The 19,211-nt window shown below is 47.5% G+C and overlaps 1 protein-coding gene across 1 annotated transcript; it reads right to left on the bottom strand.

The window, feature by feature from the left end:
• Positions 1–5,863: 5,863 nt before the first annotated feature.
• On the bottom strand, positions 5,864–17,456 carry IVD (isovaleryl-CoA dehydrogenase). Its single transcript, XM_041404098.1, has 11 exons — positions 17,367–17,456; positions 16,066–16,117; positions 13,308–13,477; positions 11,886–11,979; positions 11,491–11,627; positions 10,867–10,963; positions 9,689–9,782; positions 8,466–8,547; positions 7,903–8,007; positions 7,193–7,265; positions 5,864–7,073 (listed from the first exon to the last, which is right to left on the bottom strand). The coding sequence occupies exons 1-11, from the start codon at positions 17,442–17,444 to the stop codon at positions 6,940–6,942; spliced, it is 1,116 nt and encodes a 371-aa protein (XP_041260032.1). The 5' UTR covers positions 17,445–17,456; the 3' UTR covers positions 5,864–6,939.
• Positions 17,457–19,211: the final 1,755 nt, after the last annotated feature.

The following is a 19,211-nucleotide window of genomic DNA, read 5'->3' as shown; positions in this document are numbered from 1 at the left end:
CCATGCAATCCCTTCTCTGCAGCTCCCTCTCCTCATGCCAGCAGGAGTACCCAGGTGCTAAATCACAGTAGGGACCCTGCTGGGCTGCAAAAAGAACCATTTGCTTTTCTCCTCTGCATTGCACTGACCAGGCAGCTACCACTCTTTCTGTTCCTTCCGACCAACACTGGGCTTGCTGTCCCTCCAGAGAAGTTCCAAGCTCTGCAACAAGGCACAGAGAGGACACAAGCTGTTTCCTAATGCCCCTGGAACAGGCTGGCTCACGGGAGGAACATTGATCCAATACAGCCCCCTTCACCCTGCAGACACCCAGGGCACGTGGATTATTTTCATCTTGCCAACAGCTGCAGGAAAATATGCTCACTCCTGCCCTCTCTCCTAGGAGGCAGCTGCAGCAGAGGGCTGGAAAATCCTCCTCTGGCCAGTCCCAGCTCTGCCAGCAGACAGCCCCACACAGGAGGGGGCTGTGCTTGTGCTGAGCCCCTCAGCCCACCGTGACACCCTTCAGAAACTCCCTGCTCTCTCTCTGCCCTGCCCCATGTGGACAGTGCTGGGGAGAGAAGTGATGCTTCATGGATGAGCTGAGCAGGGTGACTCAGTGCTCATTGTGGAGTGCAGAGAGATCCAGGTGCCTCAGCACCTCTGGGTGACAATGCTGAATGATCCAAGTGCTACTCTGACCCTCATGCTGCAGGGCACATCTATCTGACTGTCATTGTCCCTACCAGACCAGGGGCTGTGAGCAGAAACAGCAGGATCAGAAAATCCCAGAATTATTTAGATTGGAAAAGATGTCAAGGATCATCCAGTTCAACCGGTGACCAATCCCCACCTTGTCAACCAGACCAGAGCACCGAGTGCCAGGTCCAATTGTTCCTTGAACACCTACAGGGAGGCTCCACCACTTCCATGGGGGGACTCCATTACAATGCTGGACAATCCTTTCCATGAAGAAATTCTTCCTGAAAAGTACCTTTCCTCCTGCCTGGGGAACAGCAGTGGCCAAGGGCAGGGTGCTCTGCAGCAGCGCTACTTCAGTTTCAGGTTTGCTGGGGACATCTGTCTCCTGCCCATTGTGGCAGCCAGCAGGGTGGTTTGGGGAGAGCTCGTGCTCTCAACCTCTTCATCCTCTTCAGAGGTTCATGATCATCCCTTTTCTCCTGGATTCGTTTGGAATGACAGATCCTCAGGCAGATCCACACCTCCGGGTCTGCCCGGAGCTCCACGTGCCAAGGGGGAGCCGGCTGCCGTGGCCCTGCTGCCGGCTCCCTCCGCCCGCTGGCACTGGGCCGCCTGCCATTTCCCTTTGGCGAGCACGCTGCTCCAGCCTTTTTTCCCCCATTCAGGCTGACAACTGGGCCTCAGCATCAGCTGCTTGTTGCTCAGCATCAGCCTTTCAGCAAACAGCAGGTGCAAGCGGGGCGACCCTGGGCTGCGCTACAGTAATCCCGCAGCCCCCCCGGGCCTCCCTCGCACAATATTGTGCCCTCGGCTCAAGAATGTTTTTGTCTCCCCTTCACAGTTGTGAATTCTTGTATAGATTGAAAAGAAATCTCTTTCTAATCTTCCTGCGGTGCCGTGGCTGGGAGGAGCGGGTGCCTCGCTGCGAAGGGAGCGCGGCCGGCACAGCTGTGCGGGAGGAGCGGGCAGCTGCCGGCCAGGGCGCAGGGACAGAGCGGCCAGGACGCAGGGATCGCGTCCTCTCTGCCTGCATCCCTGACAGCGGATACGTGTGCCTCCGTGGGCTCTCACTCCAGCCTGGGAAAGAGACCGACTCATCACCCACGTGAGCAGCACGGAGGTGACACAGCGGCAGGTCCTGGCTCCGGCAGCGGCGTTGAACCGCAGCGAGTGCTGCCCGGAGCCCCGGGGAGGCTGAGGCGAGTGGGAATCTAAACACGCAGGGATTTTGAATAACACATCGTGCTGGCCTGCAGGAGGGAGGCTTGTGAACAGGGATGGAGCATCACCGTAGGGCTTGGCTTCAGCACATCTCTGTACAGTGAAATCAGGACGCGATGACACTTTTGTTATGTGTCACCTTGTACTGAAATTGCTCAAAGCCCAGCACGGGAGGAAAACATCATCCTTCCCACAGGCTACCAAAGCCTCCCTTCTGCTCGTGGACCAGCTCCACAGGCAAGAAACCACATCCTCTGTCACACATATGCACAAGCACACACACTGCCCGCTGCCCTGAAAGCAGGAGGGACAGGCAGTGGGACAGAGCAGGGGACAGAGGAGCTCTCCAAGGAGCTGCTGAGAGGGAGACAGTGCTCCCACGGCAATGCAGTAGGCTGGGAATCCCACCTGGCAGCCCCAGCAGGACTCAGGACATCTTTTTTGGGAGGTAAACCTCTGCAGCCAGGTCCCTGTGGAGGACTGGGAGAGCCACTGCCTTGCTGAGGTGCTGTGCAAACACGGGTTCCTCTCCCACATCCTGTACCTCTTGGTGTGGTTTGACCTCGCTTGACAAGGCAAGATTTGCTTTAACCACAGCTTAGCCCCATGATGGGGCCATGGCTCCCAGGGCAAATGGGCTGTAAGTCCAGCTGGCCCCACTGACCCTCTGAAGCAGTTCTACCTCACAGATTTTAACACCATGTCCCTTGTGTGTGCATAAAACAAACAGCTCCCTCATGCCATGGGCAGCCCCCCAAAAACAGCCTCTGTTCAAACTCAAGCTCTGTCCAAAACTGGAGGGAGATGTGATCCCTTCTGCCCTGAGAAGCATGAGGCAGAACACAAGAGATGTCCAAGCTCATCTTCCCCACTGTATTTACACTTTTCCCTTGAGTTTCTGGATCAAACACTGGCAGTGCCCCAGCTCAGTGTGAGCCCAGCTTTTCTACCACAGCTGATCACTGGGTCCAACCTGTGCCCAACCCCCACCTTGTCACCCAACCCAGAGCACTGAGTGCCACATCCAGTCATTCCTTGGACACCTCCAGGGATGGGAACTCCACCCTCTACCTGGACAGCTCCTTTCACTGCCTGACCAATTTCTCTGTAAGGAAATTCTTCTTTATATTCCACCTCAACTTCCCCAGTGCAGCTTGAGGCTACGCCCTCTCTTCCTGTCACTAACTGAACCTCGTTCCAAATCTCCCACTGCTGGAATAAACTCTCTGTTACCTTGTACTGGGTTTGCATGGCTAGGTTTTGGTGGCCAGAGGGCTACAGGGGTGGCTTCTGCAAGAAGCTGCCAGGAGGTTTCCCCATGTCCAGCAGAGCCCATTCCAGGCTGCTCCAAGATGGAGATGCTGCTGGCCAAGGCTGAGCCAATCAGGAATGGTGGTGACACCTCTGGGATGACAGATTTAAGAAGAAGAAAAAGAAACTTATTAGGCAGATAGAACTGGGTCTAGAGAGGAGTAGGGTGAGAATATGTGAGAGGAACAGCCCTGCAGACAGCAAGGTGTGGTGCAGAAGGAGGGGCAGGAGCTGCTCCAGGTGCAAGCTGAGATTCCCCTACAGCCTGTGGTACAGAGCATGGTGCAGCAGGTGCCCCTGCAGCCCGTGGAGGGCCATGGGTGTGTAGAGATCCACCTGCAGCCTGTGGAGCAGGGGGATGCCTGAAAGGAGGCTGTGAACCTGTAGAAAAGCCATGCCTGTCCGGGGACCTGCAGACTCATGGAGAGAGTCCCATGCTGGAGCAGGTTTCCTGGTAGGACTTGTGAACCCGTGGGGGATCCACCTTGGGGCAGGCTGAGTCTGAAGGACTGACCCTGTGGAAGAATGACCCACAATGCAGCAGTACATGGAGAGCTGCTGCCCATGGGATGGACTCACACTGGAGAAGTTCATGGAGAGCTGTCTCCTGTGGGAGGGACCCCACGCTGGAGCACGGGAAGGACTCCTCTCCCTGAGCAGTTCCACCTGCAGCCTGTGGAGCAGGGGGATGCCTGAAAGGAGGCTGTGAACCTGTAGAAAAGCCATGCCTGTCCGGGGACCTGCAGACTCATGGAGAGAGTCCCATGCTGGAGCAGGTTTCCTGGTAGGACTTGTGAACCCGTGGGGGATCCACCTTGGGGCAGGCTGAGTCTGAAGGACTGACCCTGTGGAAGAATGACCCACAATGCAGCAGTACATGGAGAGCTGCTGCCCATGGGATGGACTCACACTGGAGAAGTTCATGGAGAGCTGTCTCCTGTGGGAGGGACCCCACGCTGGAGCACGGGAAGGACTCCTCTCCCTGAGCAGTAGCAGAAACAACTTGTGATGAACTGACTGTAACCACCATTTCCGTCTCCCTGCGCTGCTGTGGGGGGAGGAGTTAGAGTAGGGAAGGAGGGAAGGGTGCGGGGAAGATGTTTTTGAGGTTTTTTTTTACCTCTCATTATCGTGCTCTGATTTTGTTAGTAATAAATTCAATTAACTTCTGTAATTCAAGTCAGTTTTGCCTGACAGTTTTGGGTGACGGATCTCTCCAATCCTTATCTCAACCCATGAACCTTTGTTATATTTTCTCTCCCTGTCCAGCTGTGGAGGGCAGTGATAAGCTTTGGTGGGTGCCTGGCATCCAGCCAGGGTCAACCCAGTGCATATTTTCATGAATAATTCCCCCCACTGCTCTCCGTGCCTTTTCTGCTCAGTGGCCAGCCAGCTGCAAACATGGCAAGGATCTTGAAAAACAGGGAAGATGCACCACATCCAGCCCTGCCACCCGCCAAAGGTTGTCAGGCCAGGACAATTTCCATCACATATCAACAGCAGAAACCATTCAGATTATATCCAGCAGCACAGCCCCCTGTGTTTTCCCTGTTAGCTCTGCTGCTCTCCAGAGGAGCTAAGGCACAGCCTGCATGATCTCTGTAAATTTATTTCTTTTAAATTAGAATTATGGGGAAAAGCTGTGGTTGGGAAGACAGGAGGACAGGCAGGGAAAGCAACACTGTATCTGTTGCTGCTGCCAGCCTGGATGTGCTTTGGTGGGTAGCAGAGCCTGCATCTCCCCTCTGCTGGGCCCTCCCAAGAGCACAGGCCACAGCAAAAGCTTATTTTATTTGCACAGTATAAAGATTAACCCTCTTTTCCCCAAAAAAGCTCTCCCATCCCTTTCCCTAGGCAGCTGCTGTGGAAGGTAGTGAGATTTGAATAACACAACCCTGCTGAGGATTTATGAATCTGTCCCTGCCCCTGTCCAAAGTTTTGTTAGATATTGATTCATTTTACCTTCAACTCCAAGGTGCTGATCAGCCTGGAAAGTGAAGCCATTATTTATTATGTGTATTAAAACCAGACCTCTCCAGTACTGAAGGACAGGTTTAAAAATCTCTGGGTTCCTTCCACCTTAGAAAACCTATTTTTAACAATCTGAATCTCACACCATCCTGTCAAGGCTCTGACACTCCCTAGAAAAGTTCCTCTGGCAGGAATGGATCTTAACAGTGATCCAGGAATAATTTTGCGACAAAACATAAATGTCTGCTGACATAACTAAATTCTTACCTCCATGAACAGCAATGCACTCAGTATTTCCTGCACGAAGTGCACCTCAAGATTCACTTCCACAGCATTTTCAGATGCAGTTCAACAAAATATTCCTGACAAAGCACCTCTGTCCACCTTCTATCCAGAGATTTAGGCTGAAAATTAAACACTGGGACACTTCCTGAGGGACAGCCACCCACTGAGGCTGAATAAATATGAAGCTTTGGAGGAAGGTGCTACTACCACCAGGACTTCAGAAGCTCTTTCTGGCTCTTTGTGGCTTTTATAAACTCTTGGTGACCTACCTGGCAATTCAGAAAAGTGAACTGTCTTCAATTTGTGACATTTTAAAATTCTGTGTTAGTCTACTGTCACGTGGTATAGACAGGAGTCAACTATAACCAAAAAAATACACATAATTGAAGGTGAGTTTTGTTAAAACTGCTGGGAGCTGCCTACATGGCAACTGTTTAATTAACTGTTCAATCACATTTCCAGCAGCCCATTTGAATTTGTGATTCACACTTAAAGGCTGGCAGGATGCTGGGCCATTTCCTTTAAAAAGCTGGATAAGCCCCCATTTGCTGGATACAAGATGCACTGAGATCACTCACAAACACATTGCTCAGCTGCCCAGAGTTGGAGTGTGAGGACAGGCTTGGCCAAAACAACATCCTTCAGAGGGAACCAAACCCCAAAGAAGTCAGATCTTTCTGCCTGCTTCATTCACAGATGTCACAACACAGCTCTGATGTGTTAACTTGTCCCCAGAGTGATGGATGGTGACAACTCTGAGAGAATGACCTGGTGGGAGAATCAGTCAGCACAGCGAGGACTCGGGTCTGCACCCAAATAACTCCAGAAACAGCCAGAACACTGCAAATAGGAAAGGAATTCTGCAAAGCAGCACACATGGGATTTAAGGAGGTTTTAGGAATCAGCACCTAAAACGCTGCTTGTGCACAGATGACTTTAAGCATTCATGACAGCAACCCCACAACGTGGTTGGTGTAGAGTTCCCAGAATGGAAGGTATTAAAGTTCCCATTGGAAGGTCACAGCTGGAAGTTTCACCTTCCAATGGCAATATGGTAAATTCTAACTGTTTAATGGCACTCAGAGCTTTTTGGTAAGAACAAAGTTGTTCCCTCATTGTCCATTTTGGTGGGTTTGGGTTGACTTCCTGGGTGCAGGAGTGGCTGCACACCCCTTGCCAGCCTGCCTGGTGGGGGGGGGATGAACGTCTGCCTTGCAAAACTGAGACTCAACAGCTCATGAACACCATGAATCAGGATGATCACAAAAAAGAAAAAACACTTCTTCCTCCATGTACCCTCTGATTCATTTTGTCCAAGCCCAGTCCAGCAGCATCTGTTCCCAGAGCAGGCAGAGGGGACTCCACAAGTGACGAAGCTGGAATGGCAGGCAGGAAGAAGCCGAATTGTGCGTTCCAGCCTCATGGTCAAGGCCTCGTGGTGGTCATGGTGCTGCCTCTGGACTGGCAGCGTTACTTGAAGGTGGCATTGAAGGCCCTGCCGATGACGAGCCTGCGCACCTCACTGGTGCCCGCCCCGATCTCGTAGAGCTTGGCGTCGCGCAGGAAGCGCCCCATGGGGTAGTCATTGATGTAACCGTTCCCACCTGCCACACAAAAAAAGCCACAAGTCACTCCTTGTCCCTGATTTCAGGGCTGAGGGTGGGACAGCAGAGGGAAATGTTCTTGCACTGTGCTTGGCTCTGTCCAGCCATCAGTGACTCACCCAGGCACTGGATTCCATCCAGGGCCACCTGCGTCGCACACTCTGCTGAGTACAGGATCACTCCGGCACAGTCCTATGGGACAGTCACAAAGGGACGGTCAGGAAAGGTGTCACCTGCTCATCTCCACTCCCTGTGCTGCCCTCACGCTGCTATCACTCTACAGACACTTGCTAAGAACCCTGAACTACTTGATCACAAAGCACAGGGACAGGGAGCTCCAGCAGTGTCCCTGTTACTATAGAATGCTCACAGCAGGTCTGCAAATGCCACATGAAGACAGAAGAAGGAAAAAAATAAAAAGTGCACCAAAGAAGATGGCTCTCTCACAAAAGCCCATCAATCTCCCAGGAGGCCAGCATGACTTGCTTTGGGATGCATAGATCTGTGCTCCCACTGTTAAACACTCAACATCCTTCTCTAACAGAGGTGTGGTGACATGTGGAGGTGACAACTCTAACAACTGCTACAGCCCTTACAACAACCAGGACATCTGTCTGGGCTTCCAATAAACACCTACTGATGCTGCTAAATTTCTTGCCTTGTAAAAGGAGGTTTGCTTTTAATTTGTGAGTGAAAAAAGGTACTTTGGGTGCGAAAAAAAGACCCTTTGGGCTGTGGGGACTCATTGTACAGAGGCTCCCCCCCGCTGAGGCTCTGGGACTGGAGGAATTGCCCCAGGACACACAGCCCAGGTAGGAGTTGAGCTCACCTTGGCGTTGAAGTGGCCCTGGTCACAGGCTTTGGCCACATTGTAGACGTACTGCCGGCAGGCCATGAGCCGGGTGTACATATCTGCCATCTTGCCCTGCATGAGCTGCACGCCCCAAAGACAAGGGATGTTAATTAACACGAGTGAGGGGAACCAGCCATTCCTCAAAATACCTGAGAGAAACTAGACATGGGAGGAGACATGGACCCAGCAGACATGAGGGACCTGGAGGTTCTGTTAAGCCACAGACCCTAGATATCAGCCACAGTCCCTCAGCCACCAACAGCGATCTCAGGGGAGCAGGCTCAGAGGTCTTTCCACCTTCTCACACCATCATAGGATTCCTTGAGTTGGAAGGGACCTTGAAGTTCATCCAATTCCATCTCCTTGCCATGAGCAGGAACCTTCCACTAGCCCAGGCTGCTCATTATCACATCATGCAGCCCCAGCATAATCAGCAGGTGACCTTCTCCATGCAATGCCCCCACCACAACAAAGCTCTCAGTCTTCTCAGTTTTAAAGAGAAAAGAGGACAAAAAGTCTCAATTCCTTTTCTGCCTCACCTGGAAGTGACCAATTTTCTGTCCAAATGCTTCTCTGACATGCAGGTATGGAATTGCGTGGTCAAGAACAGCTTGCATGAGCCTAAGAAGAGCAGAAGGAAGAGAGAAACAGCAGAAATATTAATTAATAATGATTTAACTTTGGAAACGTAACCCAAGGCAAAAAGGTTCTTATAGCTGAAGTGATATCCCTGCTGTCTTCCTACAGCTCCACTCAAAAAAGGCCAAGAATAAAATCCAAAGGTTCCATATTTCTCCCCAGTGCTCATTTGGGACTTCATCCTGTGGGAAGGTCTGACCTTTTAATTCAGGAGACTGAGACTTGAGGAGCTTTCTCACAACCACAGCTAGGACAGTTTGTGCTCCTCTTAGCTCCAGAGGCCCTCAACTCAAGGAGTATCAGCCAATACCATAAAAAAAACCCCACAGGTAAGAACAAGAAGGGGAAAAAATCCTCCTCATGTTTTGTGGAAGTTGATCTTTCCACAAGAGGATTAGCCCAGAGAGACCACTTGGGAGGACAAAAGGACTGTGGGGTGCCAATAATTACTGGGGAGCTTAAGGTTTGAATAAATAAAGAATAAACCAGTTTGTGAATCTCTAGATAGTGTGTTAGATTCTAAGGAATTGGTAACACAAATGAGCTGGTTATTCCCTGAGTAATAACACAGGGATACACGAGCCAGCAACTGGGGACTGAAGCAGATTTATATCTGTGGAAATTTTTTTTATCAAGACTGATAATTTCCAAAGTCTGCTCTGGAGGGTCAGTGGACACTGGCAGGCAAACTTGCAAACATTCCTTCTGGCATTGCTTCTCTTATCCCTTGCCTGTCACAGGGGGCTCCACAGAGATGCTTTCAAATTGGAAAAACACTGCATGAGGAGCTGAGAGCTCAAGGATGAGGCAGAGCACATTTGAGTGAGCAGTGGCTGCTGAGAGGGCCCTGAGGACCTTCAGGAGCATCCAGTCGAGCAGCTGTGCTGGTGCTGGAGTTCTGTGCTGGTTTTGACTGGGACACCCAGCAGCCACAGGATCTCCTTGCAACTTGCTTCCTTCCCACACCTGATCCAGCCTCTCTCTTCTGCTGCCCCTGTAACCCAGTTCTCCATCCAGGATCCATCCTACCAAGAGCTGCAGGCCCCCACGGATCCCCATCTGCCTTGGTGATCCCCAAGGACCCTTCTGGCCTTACAACCTACAAAAGATGACAATCCCTTACCCTAGGGGACCCCCGGACAGCACGAGCCTCTCCAGGTCCAATCCACTCATCAAAACATAGACTCCTTTGCTCAGTGTCCCCAAGACATTTTCAGCTGCAAAGAGCAAAGGAAAAGTGATTTATTTATGTGCAAAACTCAGACAAGCTGCTCACTGAGAGCCTGTGCTCACTGGGGAGAGAAGCAACCTGGGCCAGTGGAAGATGTCCCTGCCCACGGCAGGGGGTGGGACCGGATGAGCTTAAGGTTCCTTCCAGCCCAAATCATCCTGGGATTCTATGAAAAATTACTGAATAGCCTGAAAAAATTCCTGGAAAAAACTGTTTCAGCTTCCAAAGCCAAAAATTAGCAGGAGCATTAATGGCCAGAGTGCCGAGTGCATTAACTTCCAACACTGCAGTGATTTGCTTCTCCATGTCATCATCCTCTTTCCACAAGAACATGTTGTTCCCTGTGGATGACTCCTGGGACATGATTAGAGCACCGGGGCACTGGCCTTTGTGATTTCAGGGTGGAGGGATCCAACATGGTTAGAAATGTTAGGTTTCAGCTGAAACTCTTCCACTTTAGCTTTTGAAAGTGTATATGGGGAGCAGGAGAGCTCCTTGCTCTGCAAATGTGCAATCAGGATTTTTATGATAAGACATCTTCTCCATTTGCTCTAGAAAGGCTGGAATTTTTCTATCAACAAAAATTGCCACTGGAATAACAAATGCTGCTACTACAGAGTCCTCCGTTGTGCTAATTAACAGGGGAAAGGATGTCCATTTTCAGCCCCTGGCCCCAAAAGAACTCAGAAATGTTACAAAAGCCTGTTGGAAAGTCTCCAGTGAAAAAACCCTTAGGGCAAAGTAGCTCGCCTCCATACAAGACAGGAGCACTAATTGAAACAAGTTTCTTGGGAAGCTTCAGCAAGGCTTTGGAGAAGCAGTGGTTAAGAACTAGGTCCATGAGGGTGAAAGAGCAGTGACCTGACAAACGACTGCTCCTTCCCTGCAATCCAGCAGATTGCACTTTTCCAGTTCCATCAGCTCCCTCAGAGACTGCCAGAGAGGAGATAAGCATCTGCAAAGCCCTCCAGGTCACAGGCTGAACATGCATGTAATTAGTGATCTGATTAGTGATAGTAATTTATCTGATCAAGAATGCCAGAAACCACCATGATTTGAACCCAACTCACCAGGGACCTTGCAGTCTTCAAAGATCAATTCACAGGTATTAGATCCTCTCATTCCCAGCTTATCCAGCTTCTGGGCTGTCCTGAAACCTGGCATTCCCTGCAAAGTCAAGGCAGTAAAAATACACTTCATGTCTCAGTTCCAACAGACTTAAAAAAAAAAGTCATGAGAGATCTGTGAAATTCCCCTGACCACAGCAACATGTGTAGGGTGGCAGGAGGGAGATAAAGTGACCTAAGAACAAGACCAGGTCTAAGCATAAATGTAGAGAAAGCAGATGGACAGAGAAACACACACATATGAACCCTGTGCATCCATTTTCTAATGCACACAAACAGCAAATAAATAAATTATTTGGACAGCTGCCAACACAGGCTCTCCTACAGCAAGGGTTGGAAGCTCTGCCAGTAACTGAACTGTTCTAATAATGAAGTTACATCCATCAAAAGGTTTACTGAGCTCAGATTTCGTTTTATTAAATGTTCCTTTCCTGCCTGAAAGGCTGAAAGTAGTTTGTCTTTGAGGAAGAGGCTGGCAGATATGGAAGGAAAACCAGCTGACTTCCAAATGAGGCAGTTAAGATGAAGGATTCTGCTTTAAAGCCCTGTGGGAATGACTGCACGTACCCTCTCCACGATGAAGGCGGTTATGCCTTGGGAGGCCGGGACAGCGTTCATGTCAGTTTTAGCGTACACGATGAGAACATCCGCATCCGGCCCGTTGGTGATCCAGAATTTGTTCCCATTCAAAACAAAGAAGTCTCCTGGAAGCCAAGAGATGAAATCTGTTAGCTCATGACAGCAACACTGGTATTCCCACTCTATTTATTCCCTACAGGCTTCCCAGAATCACTTAGGTTGGAAAAGACCTCCAAGATCATGGAGTCCAACCTTTGGTCCATCACCACCTTGTGAACCAGACCAGAGCATGAGTGCCATGGCCAAATATTCTTTGAACACCTCCAGGGATGTGTTCATGTGTTTCTTCAGCACCTCCCTGGGCAGCACAGGACAGGCTTTACCTTTCTTGTCTGCTTTCAGCTTCATGGACACAACATCAGAGCCAGCATTTGGCTCGCTCATGGCTAAGGCTCCAATGTGCTCCCCGCTGATTAGCTGGAAGAAAGGACAAATATTAGCAAAAGATCAAGACCAGGAGCATTGTTTGTGTTCCCTCTTTAGCCTCCTGGCCTGTTTTCCTGCACCAAACCTCCACAGTCACTGTTCTCTGCAAGAACTCAGGGAGCTGCTCCTGGCACAGCTCGAGCAAGAAGCTCCCTTGCACTGCACGAAGGAACAGAACCAAGTCCCAGAGGGATGAGAAGGGTGACTCAGCTCTGTCTGAGCCACACAAGCACAGCCCTGCTTGCACAACACATGAGGAAGGTGCCAAGGAACCATGCAGGCAGCCATATGCCTGTCCCCAGCTCCTGCCTGGGCTTTCTGCTGCCCTTTTACACAAATAGGAGCTGGTGAACACAAAAGGCCAACGAGGGGGTGAAAAGGGATGGCAAAGTTCTCTGCAATGTTCTCCTGGCCCAGTCCCCCCACACTCACCCCAAAACAGCAGATGGACCCTCCTCCTGTGCCTGCTCACACCAGGCTCTGGCAGAGCTGTTGCTTCTGCTTCCCTGTTATTTCATCCTGTCCTTTTCTCCTTGCCTTTTTTTTCTCTCCTTGTGTACTTTCATCCATCTTCTCCTCCTTTTGATCTCTACTTTTTTTTTAAAAAGAAGACTCAATGCTTAAGATGTGTTTAACCAATTCAATCCATCAGTGCATTGCTACAGAAGTCCCAATGAAGTGCTCAAATCTAGTTAAGCACATTTAAGTGCTCTGTCAGGAGCCAAAACAAGTTAGAGCTGAAGTGACTTCACATCTCATTGAAAGGCAGAGAATGAAGCATGAAAATACACCTGAGGAAGGAGGACAATTCGGGGTTACACATTTGCAGGCTGCACAGTGCTTTGAGAAAGTGACACTGTACTTTGCACATTGTTTAAATCAAGTTTCTTGTGCTGATAATTTCAATGATAATCTCAGTAGCTGGGATTCAATGTGCTCATTGTTTTTACATGCATTTAAAAATGGAAATCTAATTAATGCACTTCTGAGTTGCAACATCAATGCCCCAAGTGATGATGAAGTTTCACAGTGTAGTTAATTAACAGCCAAACCAAGTAGTTGGGCAGTGAGAAATGGAGACTATAAAATACAAAAGCAGTGACTTTCATTCAGAGATCTCGGAGCGATTTGGGAATTGGAAAGAATATTCTCCAGTATCACCTCAAAGCCTCCCTTAGTAACATAGCTCCAGATGGGCAAGTTTGGCATGTTCAGTATTTCCCAAGTTTTAGTCACTGAAATCTGCTGGTGCTTAGGACGTCATCCTTGCAGCCAGGACCCAAATGCTTTCCAGTGTCATCCCTCCTCCAGCCACCTACCTTGGGCAGGTACTTGTGCTTCTGGGCCTCGTTGCCGTTGCGCACGAGCTGGTTGATGCACAGGTTGGAGTGGGCCCCGTAGCTGAGCCCCACGGACGCTGACGCACGGGAGATCTCCTCCATCACCAGCACGTGGTCCAGGTATCCCAGGGCAGATCCACCGTATTCCGCTGGGAAGAGAGGGAAAAGCTCACGTTACCCACCACGTGCACGAGATCCCAAGGCTGGGCTCAGTCTCCAATGAAATCCAAGACACTGAGAATGTTTCTGGGTTTGACTGTCGCCATCCCTGAGCTGGGCACTTCTGGCTTTCCCCATCCTCTCTGAATTGCATTTTTTTCACCTTAAAGTCATTCAGCATAATCCATAACTGACTTGTATAACATAGTTTATATGTAGAACATGCACAAGGACACATCTTGAACATGCTACTGACATTGAGTAATAATGAGTCCTTCTTATTAACCTTAGTATTATCACAAAGATTAAATCACCAAGTTGCAACCTCCTTAAGGTGAGAAAAAAGGACACAGGCAAGGTTTGTAAAATCCATGTATGTTTGCACCTAAACAAGCGAGAGGAATTCTCAAACTGCTCAAAAATGTGGCACTAAGAACATTTCTAAGCCTATAAATGCACAGGACAACAGAATTTTGATGTGTGGCCAACTGAGAACGAGAATGGTCCATAAATGTAATTTGTCAGTGACAAGCATGTAGATTTCAAGAGAGGATGAAGCAAAACAGAGCAGCACTGGGAGCCCAGCTAGGCACATGGAGCTGAGCCTAAAACTAATAGTGAAGATTAAAATCACACAGTAGAACAGGGAGTGAGAAGGCAGGTAAAAAGAGAAGGCTGAGAAATGCGTAATGGCCTTGAGGAGCCAACAGCCTACATAAATATACACACATGTACCTCTAAACACATTTATATACACACACATACAGCCACCTCCCAACCTAAAAGCTTTGTTCTCCAGGTGGGAAGCAAGTGGTTGTACTGCTAAGAGAAGCCCTACAACAGGACATGAATGCCAAGAAGCAGCTGGAGAGATAAACTGGGAGCACTTACTCGTCATCAATGTGGAGGCTGCAAGCAAGAGCAACAAGGTAAGAGCAATTCTCTGTGCTCAGAGTGACCAAAGGGCACAGCTCCAAGGGGCTGCTGTCCCAGATTCCTCAAATTAACACCACAGCCACTGTCATCACACACAGCCTTTCTCTCCCATGTCCCTCATTTTGACTCCTGCTTTTATCTGCAGGGCCCTTTATTCTCTAAAATCTCTCCCTATCACAAACCCGAGTTTAGGGGTTTGCTATCAGTATCATAAAAGATGGTCTTAACAATTTCTTATGTACTCCAAAGCAAGAGAGTTTTTTTATTAATTCCTATATAATGGTTGGGTTTGGTGCTTTTGCCTCAAGAAAGGTGAGGTAACTGTGAGCAGCACAAATCCAGGATTGCTTTGCACTGCAAGAGGAACAGCGAAATGATCCTGCCAGCCACCTCCTCATATAACACAAACCATGGTGTGATTTCAAATGATGCTGTGCTTTCAAAGCTACTCTTTGGATGTGATATGCCTGTATTATCATTCCATGGAAACGACATATTTATATTTCTTCACTTTGCACTTTATAAAACAAATGGAAAGTTACAAACACCACAGTTGTCTTAGTTTTAGGAAGAAAACAAACAGCACAGTTATTCAAAATGTTCCCTTAATAGACTTGATGCACTGGCACCCAAACATGCCATTTAATTGTGTACAGCCTCCTAAGATTCCACACAATCCTAAATCCCACTCTCCTCCAACAAAACCAACATCAATAAAGAAACACACAAATCCAAAATAAAGTGAAAAATCTTGGGCATAAGAGGGTTTGAGAGGTAAACCTTTGAGGAAATCAAGGAGGACAGGACTCGTGATGGCTTATTTATAGTGTGGGAAACTGCTGTAAGCCTCAGGCACAACATCAAAGAAAGAAGGTAAGAGTGAGGAAAAACAGGAGCAGCAGTAAATGGGGAAGAGGAGAGAGAGAAAGCAGAAATGCAGAGTCTTTCAGCACTGAAGGCAAGGCAGAGGCATTATTCTGATGCATTGCTATTCAGCTGGATTCTGCAGAGCCTTTGCACAGCCACATCTAGGAAACAGACTTTTCCATGGGGAAAGAAAGGCCCCATCAGCTGCTTTTCTCCACTAAGGGCTTCTCCTCATTACCCTGCCTTGGTGCATTCAGCACGATCACACTCATCTGTAACACTCATCACAGCACTTTTCACTAACCTGCACAAGGCTGAATAAGATTTGCCCTGATTTTTTTCTGACTGGTTGGCTGTGGTCACTCCCCATTAGTTATCACAGCTTTTCAGGGCATTATTTTAGACCTTTTAACTTCTCCCATTACAGATGGATGTTTGTTCTGGGATACTTTTCTCTCTAGCTCTCATTCTTCAAAACTTGCTTCAGATTAGAAAGGCACAAATATGTTTGAGCTGCATGTGTTACATCTGGAGAAACCATTTCTGAGCAGTGCTTTTAAATTGTGAAAGGCATTTTGTCTAACAATGAAAAAGGATCCAAAGTCAGAGAAGAAGAAAAACAGTTGGGAAAGAGTTTTCTAAAACACAAAGATACGACAAAATGGATGCCACATCACAGACAAGGCTGTTGTGAACTGGAAAGTGAGAGTTTAAGTAGTCTCTCATTTGTTTGAAGAATCATCCATCAGAAGGCAAAAGCCCAGAGGAGACTTACCAGGGGCTGTGATTCCCAGAACTCCCAGTTCTCCAAGTTTCTTCCAAAAGTCCTACGAATACAGAACAAGCAATCAGCCCAAACTGGCAGTCTGGGCATCAGCATAACAAGTTCCCCCAGGCAGTTCACTGGACACATCCATTTATCTGCAAGGTATAATGAGAATGAGGCAAATACAACCCTAATTCCTGTTCCTCATCCAGTGCAGCTCCATCCTTGGAACTGAGAAACCACACAGATTTAAGGACTGTTAACCCAGACTAGTTATGCTACACATGGGAGGAGTTAGTGGAATTCAGTGACAATTCACATGCCAAATTTCATTCTGGAAAGACACCTCCTAAGATTTAACTTTTTGCCCACTCCAATGAAAATTTTTGTGTAATAGTATAAACTATCCATTACCAAAACCCTGGAAATATGAAGCTATGAGATGGCACTTTAAAACTCTTCCAGTAAAAGAGGAGCTGGCAGCTAAAGCCAACAAAGCATCCTTGGGGGAGATTTAAAAAATGGGAATGCTACAGCCATGACAAAATGCAGTAGCAAAGGATGTTGTAACCAGGGAGGCCCACACGTGTCCTGGTGGGGCATCTCCCTGCTGCTCCTTTCCTCTGCTATGTGATGGACACACAGGTGAGTGCTCCTCACGTGGCCCAGGTGTCCATCAATAATTATCAGAGACTTCAAAAAGTATCATACAATAGCTCTGGATGACATCTGGAATGCCAGGCTAAATTTATACACTTCACTTCAAAGCTGCACATACATCCCTGGAAATGTCAACATCAGAGCTCTAGGAAATGCTGGCAGATGTTTAGAGCTTTTTGAGTCTTGTGGAGCTTATAAAAGCCAATAGTCAGATCTCTCATTTCCATCAATCAAAGCACCCTGTGGCACAGGATTTGTTTGGGTTATTAGAAAGGCAAGTTTCAGCATTTGTACACAATGTTTTCACAGCAAATCTGAAGAGGAAATTCATGTCCAAGAAAGGGACTGAGTCAGGAGTATACAAAGCAGACATTGGGGAAGGAATCAGAACAGACAGGCAGGAATGCCATGATAAGAATCCAAAGGAGACCATTATCCATCTTTATTATGAATATTATAGCTGGGTTCTGCCCCAGGTTGCTGAAAGTTGGTAACAAATGCTAAAACAGGAAATCAAAAAAAGGTTTTCTCTGTGGCTTTTAAGTTTGAAAAGTTAATGCACATGTTCCTGTGGTGTGGCTTGGGGTTGTCTGGACTAATGCAGAGATCAAAGCCCAGAGGGCTTTCAGAACCACACATGAAATACTTGCCCGCATGCCTTTGAATTCATTTTCCTGGTCAATCTGTTGGGCCTTTGGAGCCAAATGCTCTTGGCAGAACTTTGTCATGGTCTGTCTAAGCTGGGAAAAGAGGGGAGGAAAAACACATCCATTACATCTCAGCAATATATTGTCATCTTCCCCTGGTCCTGCCAACATTCCCTCACCAGGCCACTCCAGCATCCCAAAGCCAGAAGCACAAGACCATAAGGAAATCCATGGTTCAGGTTACTGGCTGAAATACCACATAAGAGGGTAATTTCTTAAATCTTTTAAAAAGGATCTCATGTACTTAAGTCCCTCTCAGCATTTAACCTTAATTGTACCCAGACATGAGGGAATGCTCCTGGACTCCTGCCTGCATTGGGGTTTCAGGCATATTTTTGGGCAGGAAACTTCAGAAGCTGATGAACTGAGTTTATAATGTGCTAACCCCATCCCACAGCTGCTTACAGCATCATTTGATTGTGTGCAGATGCCTGCAATAAGCAGGGATACTAATTAAAACGTGTTTGTGTGTCACACTAGAACTACATTATCTACCTTATTACCTTCTACAGTTGGGAAGTTTGATAGAGCCAGGAATGTTCATTGATCCAAGTGCTAAAAACCCATGATATTTTTCTAAATTTTATACTCTTACATGTATGCTACAGAAGTCTGTAAGCATACTAACAAAATATACACAGTATCTTAAATGTTTTTAACATTTAAAAACTTGGTCTTGATCTTATGGTAGAGTTTACCAATGCTTTTTTTCTTTTTGTGTTCTTTAGTCACACACATTAATTCTGATGAAACAACAGTTTTACAGACTGAAACCCTGAGCTATTAAACCAGAACCTGTATAAGGGGCAGGAACAACAAACCAGAATATGCCCACACTTCTCTATTTTTCTGTGACCCCCAAAACCTAAGCATCCTCTTTTTTACTACTGAGAAGATATGTTAAATTTCCAGTCACACAGACCCTGGATTCCAGTACTAGCAAACAAGCTTTCTCCCCATTGCTGGATTTATAAACTTAAAAAGAATCCCAAAAGACATTAGATATTTTTCACTGTGACAAAACTGACTGCCTTGCACTTGAGCAAAGAGCTTAAAATAAATTAAGACAAGCTTAAAACCATAATAAAAAAGGTCTTAATCAATTAGAGACTGAGGATGGACTCAGACAGGGAGCCCTGATACCCTAAGCCTGTTCATAACAGTTATATTGTTTTAAATTCAGTTTCACTAATATTGCTGAAGATTATTTCTGATGGGTTTTTTCTTTTTAGCTTTTCCATCAGACAGATAGGAAAAAGAGGAACACTTTACACCTTCTTTCAAGTATTTTGTTTACAGAAGTACAAAGAAATGTCAGTTTGAGCTGATAAGGCCATAAACATGAACACAAACACGGCAAGGAATAATTCTGTAGCAACAAAGAAGAACAAGTCAGTTTATTTTGCACATCCCTATGCTTGCACTGTCAGAGCTGTCTGAAAGGGAGGCTGTAGCTCCAGTGTTTCACTGGCAGGAGCCTGTGTGGAACAGCCCTGGGCAGACACTGCCCTTCACTCCAAGCCCTGGGACAAAGGGAATGCATCTGGAATGGTCAGTGCTTGGCTGCTGTTCACACAGAACACAGCAAAGCTAAGGTTTGTAGAACATTCCGAGCTGGAAGGGGCCCACAAGGAACATCAGTCTCTTGGAAATGATGTAACTTTCCTAACCAATGTTTCACTAACTGTGTTAATTAATTGTAAGCATGTCCACCTGCAGTCAGCATTAGTTAAGTTTCTTTTTTCACAGACACTTATTGATACTTTGATCATTAAATCACTGAAACCT

The sequence above is a fragment of the Onychostruthus taczanowskii genome, unplaced genomic scaffold, assembly GCF_017590055.1.
Source record: "Onychostruthus taczanowskii isolate IOZ18803 unplaced genomic scaffold, ASM1759005v1 scaffold208, whole genome shotgun sequence".
NCBI lineage: Eukaryota > Metazoa > Chordata > Aves > Passeriformes > Passeridae > Onychostruthus > Onychostruthus taczanowskii.
The sequence above is the reverse complement of the archived record's forward strand: the minus strand, read 5'-3'. Positions and strand labels throughout refer to the sequence as shown.

Coding starts and splice junctions, on each gene's coding strand:
- IVD (XM_041404098.1), bottom strand. CDS start 17,444: ATGACAAAGTTCTGCCAAGAGCATTTGGCTCCAAAGGCCCAACAGATT. Junction 11,980..13,307: donor AGCACAAGTACCTGCCCAAG/GTAGGTGGCTGG, acceptor CCTTTCTTCCAG/CTAATCAGCGGGGAGCACAT. Junction 8,548..9,688: donor CTGTCCGGGGGTCCCCTAGG/GTAAGGGATTGT, acceptor TGCTCTTCTTAG/GCTCATGCAAGCTGTTCTTG.